Source organism: Numenius arquata, chromosome 6, assembly GCF_964106895.1.
Source record: "Numenius arquata chromosome 6, bNumArq3.hap1.1, whole genome shotgun sequence".
Lineage (NCBI taxonomy): Eukaryota > Metazoa > Chordata > Aves > Charadriiformes > Scolopacidae > Numenius > Numenius arquata.
In genome coordinates this window covers 56,534,062-56,550,985 of record NC_133581.1, presented here as the reverse complement: position 1 = coordinate 56,550,985, position 16,924 = coordinate 56,534,062, and the positions used below count along the sequence as shown (strand labels likewise).

General features: G+C 35.1%; 1 protein-coding gene across 1 annotated transcript in view; it reads right to left on the bottom strand.

Moving 5' to 3' along the window:
- MIPOL1 (mirror-image polydactyly 1) overlaps nucleotides 1-16,924 on the bottom strand; it is a 180,838-nt gene that overhangs the window by 147,848 nt on the left and 16,066 nt on the right. Inside the window, exon 2 of the mRNA XM_074149368.1 lies at nucleotides 4,033-4,112. Coding sequence (XP_074005469.1) covers nucleotides 4,033-4,051 — 19 coding nt within the window. The 5' untranslated portion in view covers nucleotides 4,052-4,112. The remainder of the gene's footprint in view (nucleotides 1-4,032; nucleotides 4,113-16,924) is intronic.

The window sequence follows — 16,924 nt, the reverse complement described above, 5'->3', positions numbered from 1 at the left end:
TGGTGAAGAACAGGAGTTTCATTTCTAGGAACTTAGCAAAAATAGATGATTCATTTTACTTATATGAATATGCACATATGTATGTGACTGTACATTGCCTTAATTACCATGAATGCAAAAAGAATGGCTGATAATTAATGGAATTTATTTAATTAATGGGAGCAAATAAATGCAAAAATATTTCTAGAGAGGTTTTATTTCCTGAATATTATTCACTGCGCAGCAAAAGAACTTAAAAATATTTTGAAAGCAATATACTGGCATATACATATCATGACTATGACAATACAAGACCAGCTATGGCCAGATTCTTTACAGTAAGCACCATGCATTCATGCAAGACCAGTACATACACAAACACACAACGCAATTAAGCCAATTGTCTATGTGTAAGCTTATCACATGCACGTGTCTGAGCAGCTATATATGCACACATAACTTGTTCACTTGTTTGCATATCTGTTTTCCTCTTCTATTTTTCCTGAAGGAAGCAAGACTGGAAAACAACAGCTTACCGCCAGAAAAAACACTTTTCAAATTTCCCTGCACAAGCTGATTCTGCAATTCTGTTCCAATCTGAATTATCACATCTCTTTAAAGCCAGAGTCTCCTCTGAACTACAGTTTCCAGACATGCCATTTTAAAGTGTATTTACAAGCCACACAAACCTTCTTTGAAGGGTAACAATTTACAGTGAAAATGTCTATATGAATCATAACTAGGAGTTGACATCAAATTCTTACAGGTGAAATTGGTTCTTTGACTTACTTTTGAATATATGTTTTAAGTAGTGGTTTAGAAATATATATATATATATTTATTTCTATGCCTGAGAAACATAACAACCACTTCTGAAGGAAGCAAACTACTTTGCCATTAAAAATAATCAATCTATTGCCTAGTTTTAGGAAATTCCAAATAAAAATTATACAATGCTTTTCATTTGGGAGTCAGCAAAATTATAATTTTATTGTCAAAACAAACTAGACAGTACTCGATATTCTAAGACTTCACCTAATTTCTGCCCTGTCCTTAAAAATTGTAGATGTTCAGAAATGTGACACAAACAAAAACATTGCAATAGTGAAAGACTGCATAAGACAAAACAAGTATAGCTGCACCCATTCAAACACAGTATATGATATGAGTCAAATGAGACACAAATTTAACTCCAGCATTTGCACACTCACCACTTTCCTATCCTGCTAACTCTTGGAAAATTGACATATCGAGTCCTGACTGTATATGCAAGTATGAAAAGCACCCAATTTCAAGTTCCCTCTTGTGTTTTCACAGTGTGTTTGTGCAGTTTTCGTCAAGCCTGTAAACCCTGCTAAAGTAACAACTCCACCTAGGTGCAATGTGCTTCTCCCTCCCGCCACGGCAATGCAAAGATATGCGTCTATTTGCCAACATAAGTTTATTTTTATAATGGACTACCATCCTAGGCTTTCTAGCTTGGATCCTGAATATTTTTCATTTGGAAATTACACAGTCTTCACTGGCCTGCTGCCAATGCTCCTGATACATTTTCTTGAGTATTCTTAGAGAGAAATGAAAAAGTCACTATCCTCCTATTAAAAACTGGGTGCTGTGGAGATAATCAGTACATTTAAATTAGATATAAACCCAAAATAATAAGGCTTGCACACAGACTGTTCTTTAACTCTAATTAATATACCAGAACAGATACAAACAAATGTCTTCAACCCACACAGGCCCATTATATTCTAAACAACACGGAAAGTTAAAAAGAAAATCTCAACTACCAAACACTTCAGATATATGCTTCTTAGAGACTACCCCTCTTTCAAGTATTTTATTTTATAACATCTATTAACAGGTTACATATTATCCTGCATAACCACCATAAACCTACCACTTCTCCACTTCTCTGTACCTAATGTTTTTGCCTTTTTTTTTTTTTTTTTTTAAAATTCTCATTGCTTTACAGAATTTTCATCCGGTCAGCTGAATTTAAATCTCAGACGTGCTTTACCGTCCTTGTTTTTTGACCGATAATTTAATCTTCAACATTTCAGTATGTTATTAAAAAAAATATTTGAACAAATCATTATTCAAAAAACAGCTTTTAAACTTCCGAGTTATAAGCAAGAAACAACCAGCCACAAAATGAAAAGACACCACAGACGACAAAGCAAGTGGGACACAAAGTGGTACACATTTCATGAAAAGTTACTTTGATTTAGTAGTTGACTAAGAAAACGCACCAGGTCTACCAAGGGTACATATTGAGCATTTTGTTGCTGTAATTTATCTTCGGACTAGATGACCTTTGAAGGTCCCTACTGGCCCAGAGGATTCTATGATTCTACTATCTTTATGATAAGAAAATATAATTTAGTTGTTAATATCCAAATAGAATTCTAAGAAAAATAAAATTCTGCATGCAAACCAGTATGATGACATGAGATTTATCCATAATCCTTTTTTTTAACTTCCCTAGGAATAAAAGCATGAAGAACTATGTGACTTACCAATGAATGATCTAAAAAAAGGTTATCAATTTTACTTTTGAATATATAAATCTTCTATTGGATACACAAATATGTGTTAGCTTGGAAAAAAAAAGTTTCAAAACAGCACAAAATCTTAACGTAATGCATCAGAAAAATAATACATATGAAACTCAGAACTACACAGTTTTTAAAGTATCTGCGAGCAGCAGAAGAATGCCTTTTCTTGCAATTAGACAGAAAATATTTCACAGAGAATCCGTTTATGGTATTCACTTGCCTACTTTGGAAAGTTAACCTTTTGAACCATTCTTAGGGTATGCTGACCCCTAAAGGTCTAAAAATACTAAATCTGATTAAGCTGTTACACATTTAAAGTACAAATTGTCAGAATACAATTCTCCACTAAGCTACTCCCCCATGAATATGTTTGTTTTCAGAGTATATGATTCAAAAACATTTTAACTTCACTCAGTAATAGCTCAAAATTCCATGAACTAAAAAGGGTTTACAAGTAGTTTATTTTACACAGTAATCTAGATAGAAGAAATACTCTGTCTTGGAGATGATGCATTTCTTACATATGCAAAGGAATTTCTTTCTCCTAAACAACAGACTCTTCATGAGAAACTTGACATTTATTATCTTTTGAGAAAGAATACATAGTATAGAAGTTAAAAAAAAAGAAAGGCAGAAGATGCTATCAGGCTCTGATATAGAAGGCATCTTTGATGTTAACACACTTTTTTTTGTTTGTTTGTTTGTTTTTTAACCTACACATGGCCACTCACTTGAAAAAAATCCACCCTTTTATGATGTACTGAATGTCTCCTTCCTGTTTCTTTCCTTTTTTTCAATCTACACATTATTATCTAGTCACAAGTCACTTTCTGACAAATCTCTTCTGTAAAGTCAGTCAGTCACATGATACCACCCCCCTTCACCATCACCCTTTTTTTTTTTTTAAAGTTTCTGCCATGAAACATAGGACAATTTATTTGAGAGAAAAATTTTGCTCATCCAAACACAAAAAGATCCTTCCAACCTGGAGATGAAAACTCCATGAACCATGGAAGTTTCAAGTTAACCAAGGCTCCCTTTACCTCCAAGCCTACCTTACTGTTTATATTCAGTTGAAGTAATAACAAGAAACTCATTAATATTAGGAAATGGCTTAATCATACTCTAGCTAGGCACGAGAAAGTTATTTAAGACAGACTTCAGGTTTGTTGGTAACCCATTAAGAAAAAAACGTTTGAAAGTAAACTGCAAGGTACAGACTAAGAATTTAAATAAGACTTCTCAAAGTTATACAAAAACATTTTCAATAACACAGAAAATAAAAAATAAAGCTGATGATTTACATTCCTGTAGCTGCTCTCCTGTTACCCTAAATACTTTAAAGAGTCAGTGTGCAGTTGTGGGTTTTGTTCAGTTTTTTTTTTTCTTTTCTGCCAAAATCAGTCATGTATCGGCAAGAACAAATGCATTCCAGTCACTGCCTAGCACTGGTACAACACCTGAGGTTCCTTATTAATAACTTAAAAGTCCTTACCTTTTGACCAGTTCTCCATTTGTTCTTCTGAACTTGTTTGATCTGGCACTGACTCCAGTTTTTGCTTGAAGATTTGAGAGCTAAAATAAAGCAAACTCTAGATAAATAAACTTGAAACAATATATTATAACACTCCTATACTTTGCCTTCATTTGACAGAAAATTTACAATGATTTAAAAATATTTATAACAATAAAGTTATAGGACAATAAAATCTGTGTGCTTTAATAATCGGTGATAAATTACATTTCTCAGTAAAATACTTTTTCTTCAGACATCTAATTCTTACAATGGTCTGGTTCAGCTTTCTGTTGAGTGCAACGCCTTTGTCAAAAAATTTATTAGCTTCTCTTCTTGTTCTAGAGTCTGGTCTTGGAAGTACATGCTATTGAGCACAGCCCAAATCACACTGACTGGTCCCGCTAGAGGCAATGAGACTGCTCGCTTTGGTAATTATTACAGATGGTGGTATGCGCTTTACTTTACAACATTCTTTCTCCTGCTTTAATTTTCTGGATAAAATACAAGTAAAGTGGTCCACGACCACTCCGACTCTGAATTTGGAGGTTTTTCTAAACAGGTAAATAATCGATCCTAATATTTGCATACATATTTCTTCAGACTATACAGTTAACCACACAGCTGCAGTATTTCATATAATCAAATATCTTCTAGAAACAACTCTCCATACTTAAAAATAAGACCTACAGTAAAATGTTATGCTTACCAGGTAACATTTTGAGTGTTAAAATACATGCTTTCCAATATGTTAAAAAATCAGCTATATTCTATATGTGAAAGAAGTCTAAATAAATTTGTAATCTTGCTAATACAGTGTTTACCACAAATTTTACTACTTACTGAAGCACTTCTTTTAAAATGTACTGTACAAAGGACAATTTTTCATCTTTAAATACATAATTGTGCTTATTTTGTATGTTTCCCTGCTGTATTTTTTCTACATTTATTAAAAAAATACAACATGTGCGTTGAAGAGACAGTGGCTGGATCATGAAAATACTCAGAGAGTTGTCATTATGCTGATAAATGTAAGAGTTAAAAAAAATAATAAAAAAAGTACATATTTTAAAATTCAAGCATGTTATATAAAAACATATGTTCCAATTAATAAGTCAGCAGAAGAAATTATTTTCCTATACAACACCTAAAAGGCAGCTGTTTTCATTTTTATATTTGAGATTACAAAAACGTATAATAACTGCAAACACTTAAGATTCAACACTAACATTTACATTAAACATTCAAAGAAATACATATTTAGCTCATATTTGTTGTTATCTATAAACGTGCACGATAAAAAAAAAAGTGTATGATTTGATGTGCTTAGGTCTTAACAAACAATAACAACTTCACCTCATATCGCAGAACACTGAGCTCCTTACAAGAGTCCCTCAAATGAAGCTGTACGCTTCTTTTTCAATTCTGTGTAACTGTGTTGATTTGGAGTTGGCAATCTTTTCCTAAGTTCCTCATTTACTTTTGGATTAGCTGAAAATATAGAAGGTTATTAATATCAAGAAATAGGTTTCTGTCAATGAAGCTATTTCCCTACATATTGCACAAAAAGGTTCATAATAATTGCAGTATTTTAATAAGATATTCATATAGCAAGACATGAAGAAAATACGGTATTTAATAACCTCTGGAGTATTTTAAAACATGTCTTAGGGCCTTAATGTGCCTAGTAATATACTATTTAAAACCATAATTTTATCCCTCCACAATATACAGTCATTCTTCCTCGCCATTTACCCAGCTAATGAATGCCAGCAATTAGTAAAATGTAATCCCATTGCACAATCATTTTAATGCTTTTAGCACTCAGAAAAGTAAACACCAAATTAATACTGCTCAAGCCATATCAGATCCTAGTTGGAAGCAAGCAATTATAGTTCAGCTCCTCAGGTGTAATTAAATGATTGGAATGATTTAGTTCCATAAATGCAAGTTAATTCATAAGCAAGCAACAAATATACTGGGAGTAATTACAAGAAACATTGACAGTCTAAGCAGGGCATGTGCCTTCGTGTACCTGATATAGGAAAATGCTGCCCTCTCCTGGAAATAATAGACTATGGCACGGGAATAATTGGAGACAGAAGTCAAGAGGCTCATTTTACAGACTGTCTTCATAGGTGAAATACGTTCTGCTAATTAACAGGAATTTTCTGGTTTACACAAACAGAAAGTGAAAACAGTTGATATCAGATTAAGACAACCTATCAATCGAGGTCAAACAGAAAGAACATTTTGGGGCTCCCTAGGGCTTGCAGTATACTTTCCCTATTATTAGAAATAAATTTTTTAGTAAATAGAACAACAAAATATTCCATACACTAAGTATATAAACCGGTTTCTCTGAACACAAACGCTGCAATAGGTATCTAACTTATGCACAACACTTACATACCATTGTAGATGATACCTTTACAGTACGTACTGTAAAGATGTACCTTTACAGTAGGTACTTTGAACATAAGGTATATTTAGAACCAGAATTTATTGAACCATTATTATTCAGACAGTGTTAAACTTCACCACATCAACAACAATCAGAAGCTGAGCATGAAGGTCTTCCCAGGAGGAGTCATCAGAAAAATTAAATACAATTATTTTAAAGCTTTTCTTTACTTTCATTTGAAGACAATCTGTCGATAATTGATCTGTCCAATAATCAAAAGAAATTAAAGCTGGAGATTAAAATAAAGTATGCTGGTGGACCAAGACAAAAGTGAAAATGCAAAATGATGCTGTAAACCAAAATCTGGAGTTAAAATATAAATACTAAATTCCTTATTCACTACCTATTTATTCAACCGGCATTAGTGTTAAGACTACTACTTAAAAATCATGCATAGAAGGCTAAAAAAAAATAATAATTGTCCTTATTTGTTGAATATATTATGCAGTAGTCACGTAAAACTCACACTAAATATTTAAGTACAAAATTACCTACAAATATGAATATAAATTAACCAGCATCTTCCGACTAATGAAAAAATCCCAGATCTATTTTGCCTTCTACAGAAGTAACAAATGCTTCCCAGTTCTGCATGTAGTGGCATGGGAGAAAAATCATATGCTGTGGTCCGTATATGACTATTTTCCACACACAGAAATAGACCGTAAGAAAGCTCAATTCAGAAGCACCTGATCACTGTAAAAGCCTGAAATTGTTCTTTACCAATAGCGCTTTGGCACCAAAATATTTCTTTGTTCCAGATCTCTGTGCATTTCAAAACAAACCCAAGCTGTACACAAATACCTTCACTCCTATTTTACCTATTGTGGAAATGAAATAAATTATTTTAAGAAGTCGTATTATTAAAAGTTTAAAATGTACAGCACATTTACTTTGCCCTTTGATGTCACAGTCCTATTTTTCTATTCAAATCTTGTACACTGTAAGTTAATTGCTTTTGGAAACTACTTATTATTCATGTAAAAATTAATGTGCCAATGTGTTTAAATCCTTTTAAATGACCATTCATGCATCTTTCTTCTTTAAGTACCAATGAAATCTGTCAAAGACATCAATGCAAGATGGTCTTAGAGAAAGTTCTAATAAAGATTTTTTCTGCTAACATAAGATTTTCATTTTCGTCAACTTTACTTAAATTCCATTAATTTTTTAAGCTGCTTTTAATAAATTCACAAGTAAAAAATTTTAGGCTCCATAGTCTGTCATTTGTGTTCCAGCTGACTTTATGAATATTAATAACAGTGTTATCCTGATTAAATAGGCTTCATATAAAATCCCCGTGAATCCTATAGCTCAGACATCTCATTTTTCCAACTCTTTATGAATTTGGATTCAGACATTAAACTGGAAAAAACCTTAAAAACAGATTCAATGGTACATTCGTGTACCCTTAAGCAAAAAATTAGATGTTCTAATGATTCAAATAATTAAAATTGATAGGACCACATATTGAGATTTCAGGCTTTCTGTAAACATGCAACATATTTTAACTCTAATGAAAACGTCAACACTTCACAGAACAAAGGATTAAGAATCTATTCTAAAATAATAATAATGTCTATCCTTATCTTTACCTTAAACAACAGATATGATATGATCTTAACTCTTCATATATGGACTGCTGATTTGCCGAAGTATTTCCCAAAGAGAAAGAAATTAGTGGATGCTTAATTACATAAGCATACACATGAAATACTGAACATTCTAGTTTAGCATGGGTGCTCAGTTAAAAACAATATTAACTTTTAATGGCTTTATACTTCAGCAAAACCAATCTTTTTCTAAAGAATGTCAAATCGAAGCACACAGGAAATTTTAACATTGTCCTATGAGACTTATCCAGTTTCAAACTGTCAACTTCTTCCCATGCTCAAATGTTTGAATTATTTACATCTATGACAGATAAAAATGGAAAACTAGGCTCACTGCACTGCCTTCATTTATTTTTTTAATATAGTGTTAACTAAAATTACTATTTCCTCATTCATTCAGGGATATATTCTGTAAAGACAGCCATCAAAATATTTTGCCTTTCAGTACCTGGAAATATGAATGGATTTTAGAAGAAAAAAACACTTAAACAAAATAATGGCATATTCAAAAGGATAGTGTTCCGGTCCTGGCTCTAATTACTCACCAACACAAACACTTAATAGGAATTAAATTTTTAAAAAAAGTAGATAAAAATGATGTACACCTGCATAGCATAGGTAGGAAGCATACAGTGATTTACTTGTGCAGTTCTGAATAGCTTTTATTACAGCTGTGGCAGTATTTCCACTTTCAGAGGAAAAAACCTCTGGAGTATCTGCAGAATACATATTGCACAAGGGAGCACCTCACAAAAAAGCCAACTTCCAACCATCTGAACAGTGATGTTCACCCAACGTATTTAGATTAGTGACTGTCTGCTGTAGCTGCCAGTGCTTTCCCTCCCTGGGCAGGAGATCGGGAAGTCCATCTTCTAAGCTGGAGTTCAGTTACTGACTCCCCCTCCCGAGGAAAAGAAAGGTTGTTGAGACCCTTCCATATGGAGCCCTGATAGCTGCAAACCCCCATTCCTTGGTCTTGCCTTGACAGGTTTTGAAGACAACTACTGAATCACTGCCTTAGCTGCTGTGACGGGAAGCAAACACTTGCTGGTGTCAATCGAATTCACCTCTTCAAAAAAGTCCTCAGGTCCTGGGAAAGTTTTTCTACAAGGAGGGCTACCCTGCTTCCTCTGCCTCTGGTGGAACAAGACACCCGTTCCCACCACCCCGTGGAATGGCACTGAGCCAGTCTTTGTCCACCTTAATGATGCAGTTGACAGTTGTCACTGACAGTGCAGGGATGGAGCTATGTAAGGGAAGGAACACCATATACTTTATGGATAGGGAAATAAAGAACGAATTTTAGTATTATTTTCATAAGATTAATTAGATTACCAGGATCTCCTAAAATATCCTGAAACGTTTTGCCTCAGGCCAAGCTAAACTAAAAACTTTAATTTAGGAAGGCACACTACATAAAAACCAGTTACCTTCTAGAAGCATTTCCCTAGGGAACAAACAGACAGTTTTCTTAGCCCAGGTAGATGCCAAGTTTTGAAGCAATGATACATTCCACAAAGAAGTCCACATTTCCTCGCTACCTTAAGAAACTTTATGGCTAATCAGAAATCTAAGGCAACCCAAAATAAGTTAAAATTAGCTTTGGGCAGTTATAAAAATACTAGTCAAAGAATAACTGAAATAGCCCCTTCAAATATTTGTCAAAGATGGAATAACACCCATCTGTTAGCTAATTGAAAGCTGTGAAATGAAACATACTTTGATATTTGATTAGTTACTTATTTTATTGTATTCTATAACTTTTATATGCTTTTAAATACAAGTAGTTCATGCAAAATATTCTATTTCTTTTTAAAAGAATATAAAAACACAGGCAAGCAGATTTACCTCGTAAGTGGAAGAACGTAGCATGAGTAGTTCTTTAAATTTAAAACTTTACCCTGCTACAAAACCTTCAAGACTGGTTTATGGAAGTAATTGCATTGTCTGGAATCTTGATAAAAGCACTTTCCCAGAGGGCAGAATCATGTAGTAATCCCTGGGGTTTCTCCCCTACTTATTCTTTCCCCAGAAGGAGATGAGACATTTGGAGCTGGTTCCAGCTAACCTGCATAAATCAGAAAAACATGGAGAACCAAGTTTCAGGCATTTTCACTCTGTTGTTGCAGCAGCTTCTTCATGTTCTCACTAAAGAATTTGCATCTGATGCTTTTTAATGCTAGAATACACTAAGTCAAAAAGCGCTCATTCTCTATGTCATACTTTTGACAAAGGCAAGAGAGAAGGCATACAAATGCAGTTTCAACTGGTTTACAATAGCCTATACCTATTCCTGAATCAAATTTAATTTGATAAAGGACATGTACTTTTCTCTTTATTTTTTCTCCCTAATTTCTGCTATTAGTTCAGAGTCTTCAAGGCTCAATTTTCTCTTTGCACATACCAGGAAGTGTTTTATGTGCATATTAGATCACCGACTGCCCCATATCTCTTCTCTCCTCCGTTATATTCTCTCTCCCCTATTAGCAATGAAAATGACAATCTTTCATTTGTATCTTATTTATTAAACAATCTTCAGCCTGCTCTGTTGTCTTCTTTCCCAATTTTTAGCTCTCCTTTGTCCTCCATTTCTTTTCTTTTTCCTCAATTTTGTCTTCTCTTTGACAATACATCCTTCTCCTTCTCCCCCTGCCTGCCACCTCTTTGAAATGTAAAGAAAACTGCAGAGGATCTTGTCAAAGACTGTGTCTCCTTTTTTTCACAGCTTTTCTCATCTTAGTGGGCATTCTGTGAAAAAGCTTTCCTCTGTGACACCTTCATTAACATTATTTTCACTCTAAAAATGAAATTATGATATGCTTTGGTCAAGTGTAGAATAGCCAATTCATTTAGTTATCCTTTGAGTTAACACTTCATTGGCCTTATAACTTAAATATTACGTATCACACGGGCAGCTGGATCTCCATTTCTGAACAGTTTACAATCAGATTGTGATTTCCATAGCCTTTAATGATAAGGATATATACATGTATTTTAGACTAGCTGTTGTCTTATCTGGAGCCAAAAAAATATTTAGTAGGATATTTTCATAGAATCAGCACTGTATCCCTGCTGTGGTGAGGGCACGCTGCATATTATGCTCTGTTGACAGGATCATAGCCAGCAGACAAAGGGAAGCAATTAATCCCCTCTATTTGGCACTTGCAAGACCACATCTGAAATGCTGTATCCAGTCTGACCCTCTCATTGATGTCCTGAAGCAAGTCCAGCAGAGAGGCATCAAGATGATTAGGGGTCTGCAGCACATCACTTATGAGGAATTTGAAAGAGTTGAGTTAGCTGGTCTTTAAGGAGAGAAGGCTAAAGAGGGATTTTATTGGGTTTTAGCTGCCATGTGAGTGAATAGAGAGAAGACAGAGACAGATTCTTCGCTTGGAGACCAGTTGTAACGCAGATAACTCAAAGTTATGAGTAAGAGATTTTTCACAGCAAGGGAAGTCAAACACTGGAGCAAGTTGCTCATAGAGGTTGTGGAATCACCACTTCTGGAGATGTGCAAAACTCATCTGGATATCACAGCCTGATCTGACTTAGGGGATGGCCCCATTCTGAGCAGAGGTGTGAACTGGATGATATTTACAGATCACTTCCTGCCTACCTATTTTATTATTCTAAGGATTGCAATAAAACAAACCCAACAAACCCACCAGAAGTAGTATTCTTACAGTACAGTAAAGCAGAAAGCAACCCAGACTTTACAAGGGAGGACAGTAGAGCGGGGGGGGTTGGGGGTGGAGTAGGGGAAGGGGCGGAAAAGCAAGCAAGCTGTGAAACACAACCAAAGACGACCCACTTGGCAGACAGGCAGAATGCCAATAGGGAGGAAATGGTGCACCAGTAGCATCAGCACAGCATTTTGAGGACTACTTGCCTTAAGCACCCCATTTTATTCAGTTTGCTACATGACTGGATGACGTAGCATTAGGCCAAACGTTGCATGCTAGTTTGCACACCATCCTTCCATAAACCAAAACTGGACTGCTGATACAGATATTTCATCTGCCTTTCTGAAAGCATTTCCCTCAAGCCCTACAAAATCCACCACCCCCACGCCCAAACTTAAGAAAAATTTGCTGTGACTAAAGACCTCCAAAGCTAACCATGGAAAGTATTCAAGAAACACTCTTATATTTACAAAATTCATTGTCTATTATATTCAGTATCTTGAAATTCCCAAATCATAATTTCTTTTATCACAGAAGTAAGATGCTAGCCTAGGTTTTTCCACAAAAGCAAAAATAAAGTCACAGAACATTATATGCCCATAAAAATGAAAAGTGGATTCATAAACCACTAGTATAAGTAATAGCATTAAGCAGAAATGATATTTCTCCTGCCAAAAGCAATCCAATTTAATTGTTCTGCTGCCTTCACAGAAAGAAGGAAGACTGAACAGGGACCTAGTGAAGAAAAGGAGGCAACAAACCCCACTGAAGCAGAGAAACTCAGTTTATGCAGCCAACTTGCATTTCTCAAAGTACCTTCAAATAGCACCATTTTTCCTGACAGCAAATTCTCTAAAAACAAAAAATATAAAGGCTACAAGCAGTGTGTATATTGGAGCCTGACCAAGAACTATCATGAGCGCTGAACATGCAGAGGCCTGTCAGAAACGTGCCAACCTTTCAAGACCCAGTCCTGTGCGTGGGGACCGAGAGGGGCCCATTGGTCTCTCGCAGGGAAATACAGCCGCACTGGTTGCGTATCTGTCAGACTGTTCTGAACAGCATGAGAACACAAATGCACCTCTACTGCTGTTGAAAACCAACATATCCAGTATACTGGATTTACCCCAAATTATTTATGCTCTTGAATTCAACAGCATACACTGGAGCTGCTGAAGAGAATCACGTCACCTGAAATTTCACAAGCTAAAAAGAGCGGAGAAATAAAACTACACTGATTCCAGATCAGCCAGTTTTGTTCTTTTTAAGAGTATTAACTAAGCTGTCATTTTCTTAGATGACTATCTGAAGAGAAAGCTATCCTTTAACTGAAAGCATAAATGGTCCATAAACTATGCTTGCACAGCACTAAGAGCATTGGATGAGCACACACGTACTTTTTGGCTCAATAAACATATCGTCTCTCCTCAACTTGTGATTTTTTTTTTTAAATCTAGCAACTGGATCCAGTACAGAGTGCCTTCATTGACTACAAGTAGTAACTTCATCCTTCTAAGTGAGAAGTAGAGGGAGTTACGGGGGAATGGCACACTTCAGGACATGTGTGTTACACTAACAACATTTCAGAGCATTTTTAGCACCTATGCATTGGCTGTGTGCTTTACAACATGCTCAACATGTATGATATATAACATACCCTATTGTGTGCTGTTGCTTACTTAGGTATGATTAGCAGGCTAGTGTTTTTAGAAACTTAATCCAGATGCTTCGCTCAAATTTAATACAATATCAAAGAAACCTGGAGGCCAGTACCATTTAAAATAGCAAGCTGCACATGCAGAAATGGTCTTGGACCATCAGAGAAGCATCACATATTCTGAGGTGGGTCAGAACTTGATGAGAACTGGAAAACAGTCAGTGAAATTAAGTCTGTTGAGAATGACCAGAATTTAAATGGAAGCTAAAAATCAGAGAGGCTAAACCTGCAAACATTCAGCACCATGGATTTGTTGCACTGCTTCCTTTACTTGCACCAAAGGAAGATACAAGGGGAGTCACCATTGACTCCAAATCAGTGCCAGGCAGTTGGGAAGAGAAACTAAAAACAAACAACAATAAAAAGTAGAAAAAAAGAGGCATTAGTTAAAGAAGTTTAGATCATCAGTCACATTATCACAGACATTTCTGACAGCAAATCAATCTTCCTGTCAAATTTCAAGAAAGCAATGCAAAAGATGACTACATACTGGCTTCCCAAACTGCTGCAATATTTTGTTTACATTGGGGAAAACAACATATTTATCCTTAAACCCTACTTTGGAAAATATCCAAAACCTTCTCTCAGCTGCAACTTACCAAAAAAAGTCACCTTCACCCAGTAGGAAGGAAATTACTACTGTGAAAAAAGAAAAATCTCGATCTAAAATGTTGAAGTTACAAACAATGGAAAACTCAAACAAAAAATGTATTCCAAAGAGAGGTGCAGGACAACTTTAAGCATAGGCAGAACTGAGATATAGCCTCATTTTAGACCCCTAGTAAGCACATCTTTCAGCCAAAAACACAAAAGTAATTTACAGTGAAGAAGCCTTAAAGAATTCCTCTGAGAACATAAACTACAAAGAGGTTCATATAAGTTGGGGGTTACACAACTGACAGAAAAATTTCTTATTAGACTCCTGAGCCTTAAAATCAGATTCCTTCCATACAGACAAATAGAAAAACAAAAATCCTGGAAAAATGCAAGACCTAGAATTATCTAGCCAGTTTCAGCAAGATTATTCTCTTTAGGGTTTTTTTTTGTAAAAAGAAAGAGATGGATGTTCTCTTCTTTCTTGCAACCTCATCATAAATTCAGATACCTTGCACTCATTATTCCTTGATTCATCAATCTACATTAATGTTTTCATTGCCAAAACACTTGACACAAGAGGTGAAAAGAAGAAATTATGTGAGGTTGCAGAGAGCTGAGGAAGCAGCTGAATCTTGGCCCCACACCAATTATTCCTGGGTGGAGCAAAGTTCTAAATCCACTTACTAGACGAAGGAGGTGAAATTCTTCCTGAGCACTTCTGAAACCCAGGCTTATTTTGATGACTGCTTTCTCTTGCACATAATCGTGCTGAGCAGTTTGAGGCTTGTTTGCCAGATGTTCTGAGCATAACAAGTTGCACTGGTCGACATCACTAAAAATAAAAATAAATTTATAGCTACAGAAGTATAGATAAAACACAAGATTTAAAAAAGGGAAAATCTGCCAACAATTCAAATACTCATAACAGCTCTGAAGACATTCTCAGATGTTGTCAAGCTGGAAGACTTGCAGCCTCCAGAGTTTTACCTCAACTTTCATGTTGAAGGAGCACCTGACTAAGCTAGGTACGTGTACTAGGGTGGCTTCTTTGCCTAATCATAACACTAGGAAAAACCTCCTAAATAGCTCCATATTTCACAGCCAAACCGGGACAAAAGAAGGGAGAAAGACTTCTGGAATATTTCTTAAAACACATTACGAATAAAGGCAACTTTGTTTTAGTGTTGTACTTTCATGACTCCTTGCTGTCTAAGGCAAATCTTAACATGTTCAGACTTTAAGGTTGAAAAAGGCATAACTTTTCTGATAAAGTTATGCCACTTTGACACTGCTTTCATAGCGGTCTTCAATATTCTTCTTTAAATGTCTTCAAGACTTTAAAGTCTCAACATCTAATCAATTATTTCCTTTTGTGAAATCTTATGCCAGTAAGTCACAACCTTCTTGTGTTTTCTTCTTATCTAAAGGAAGTATTTCACTGTACTTAGTTCTTCAGCTGGATCATGCATTTGCTGAGCAGGCTGGTTCAGGAGAAGAGGTACAATGGAAAGGTTGCACTTTTTGGCACAACTTAGGTTATTACAATAAATTGCTCCTGCCTGAAAAGAGTTAAGTGAGTTTAATTTACTCATCACTTCACTGAAGTGCAAGATTATTTTTTATTTTTTTTTATCAAAGATACTCACTAAAAAGAAACTAAACCTAATGAAAAGGCAATTTAGTACTTAAAAGTTTTCCACAGTGCTTTCAGGACAGGTTGAAAAAACACACCTACTCTCAGACATCCATTAATAGACACCTCCCTAAAAACCTGTTTCTCAAGATATTTGAGAAGTCCAGAGACCCTACAAGTAGCAAACTCATGCTCCCATCATATTTTTTTTTTAATCAGATGAGATAGCAGTTTTGTTTGAAAATATTTTGGATAACTTAAAATAATTTTTACAAACATATTTAGAACTGACATTTAACATTAGTTTGAATGAATTTCTATAAGCAACTGAAACAAAATTTTGCTTTTATTTACAGTATTACATTGTGGTATTAGTAAACAATTACATTTTTACATAGAATTGTATCACATATCATTACAGTTTAAAAAAAAATAGTCCGTCACTGGGTTATTTGCATTACGTGCGGGACTTTGAAGAACTGCAGATGTACAGACAACTCTTAATTTCCCTGATTTCTCTAATGGACTGATAAGGCTGCATTATTGGAAAGAAAGTGTAATATGTAACACTAAATGGGTTCTCAATAAAGTATCTGGTTTGATTTAATTTTTTTGGTAACTTTTAAAGATAAATTTGAAATGTTTATATTACACCAAGTAGAAAACAAGCTACTGAGCAGATACAACTGGAGGGGAACCTCAGTATGATAGCAGCATATGCTATTTTTAGTAAGTTTTCTCTCATAAGTGCAAGACAGTGAATGTTTGCCAAAAGAATTTTACATCCAGGAGGGTTTTTGAAATATGAAAGATACTTTTAAACTATGAAAAGAATTATAATTTTTGCCTAATATTTAGTAACCTTCAGATACTGTAATTCCACTTCAGACCCTGGAAAAACATTCTGGAGACAAATATTAGTCTACCACTGGATAGTGAAGAGGAGGAACAAAATTACATTTCAAGGGGAAACTATTTTAATTAGAGTTACCTTGTACACCTGCACAGCAGTCACCTTCAGTACAGTGTGAGAAAAGTGTTACACCCCACAACTGTGCTTATTCTTTCTACCATCAAATTCTGAGTCCATAAGACAAGAAGCTAAAGCTTCCTCCCAGGCATATTTATATCACCCTACATTTATGCTACTGTAGTGCAGAAAAC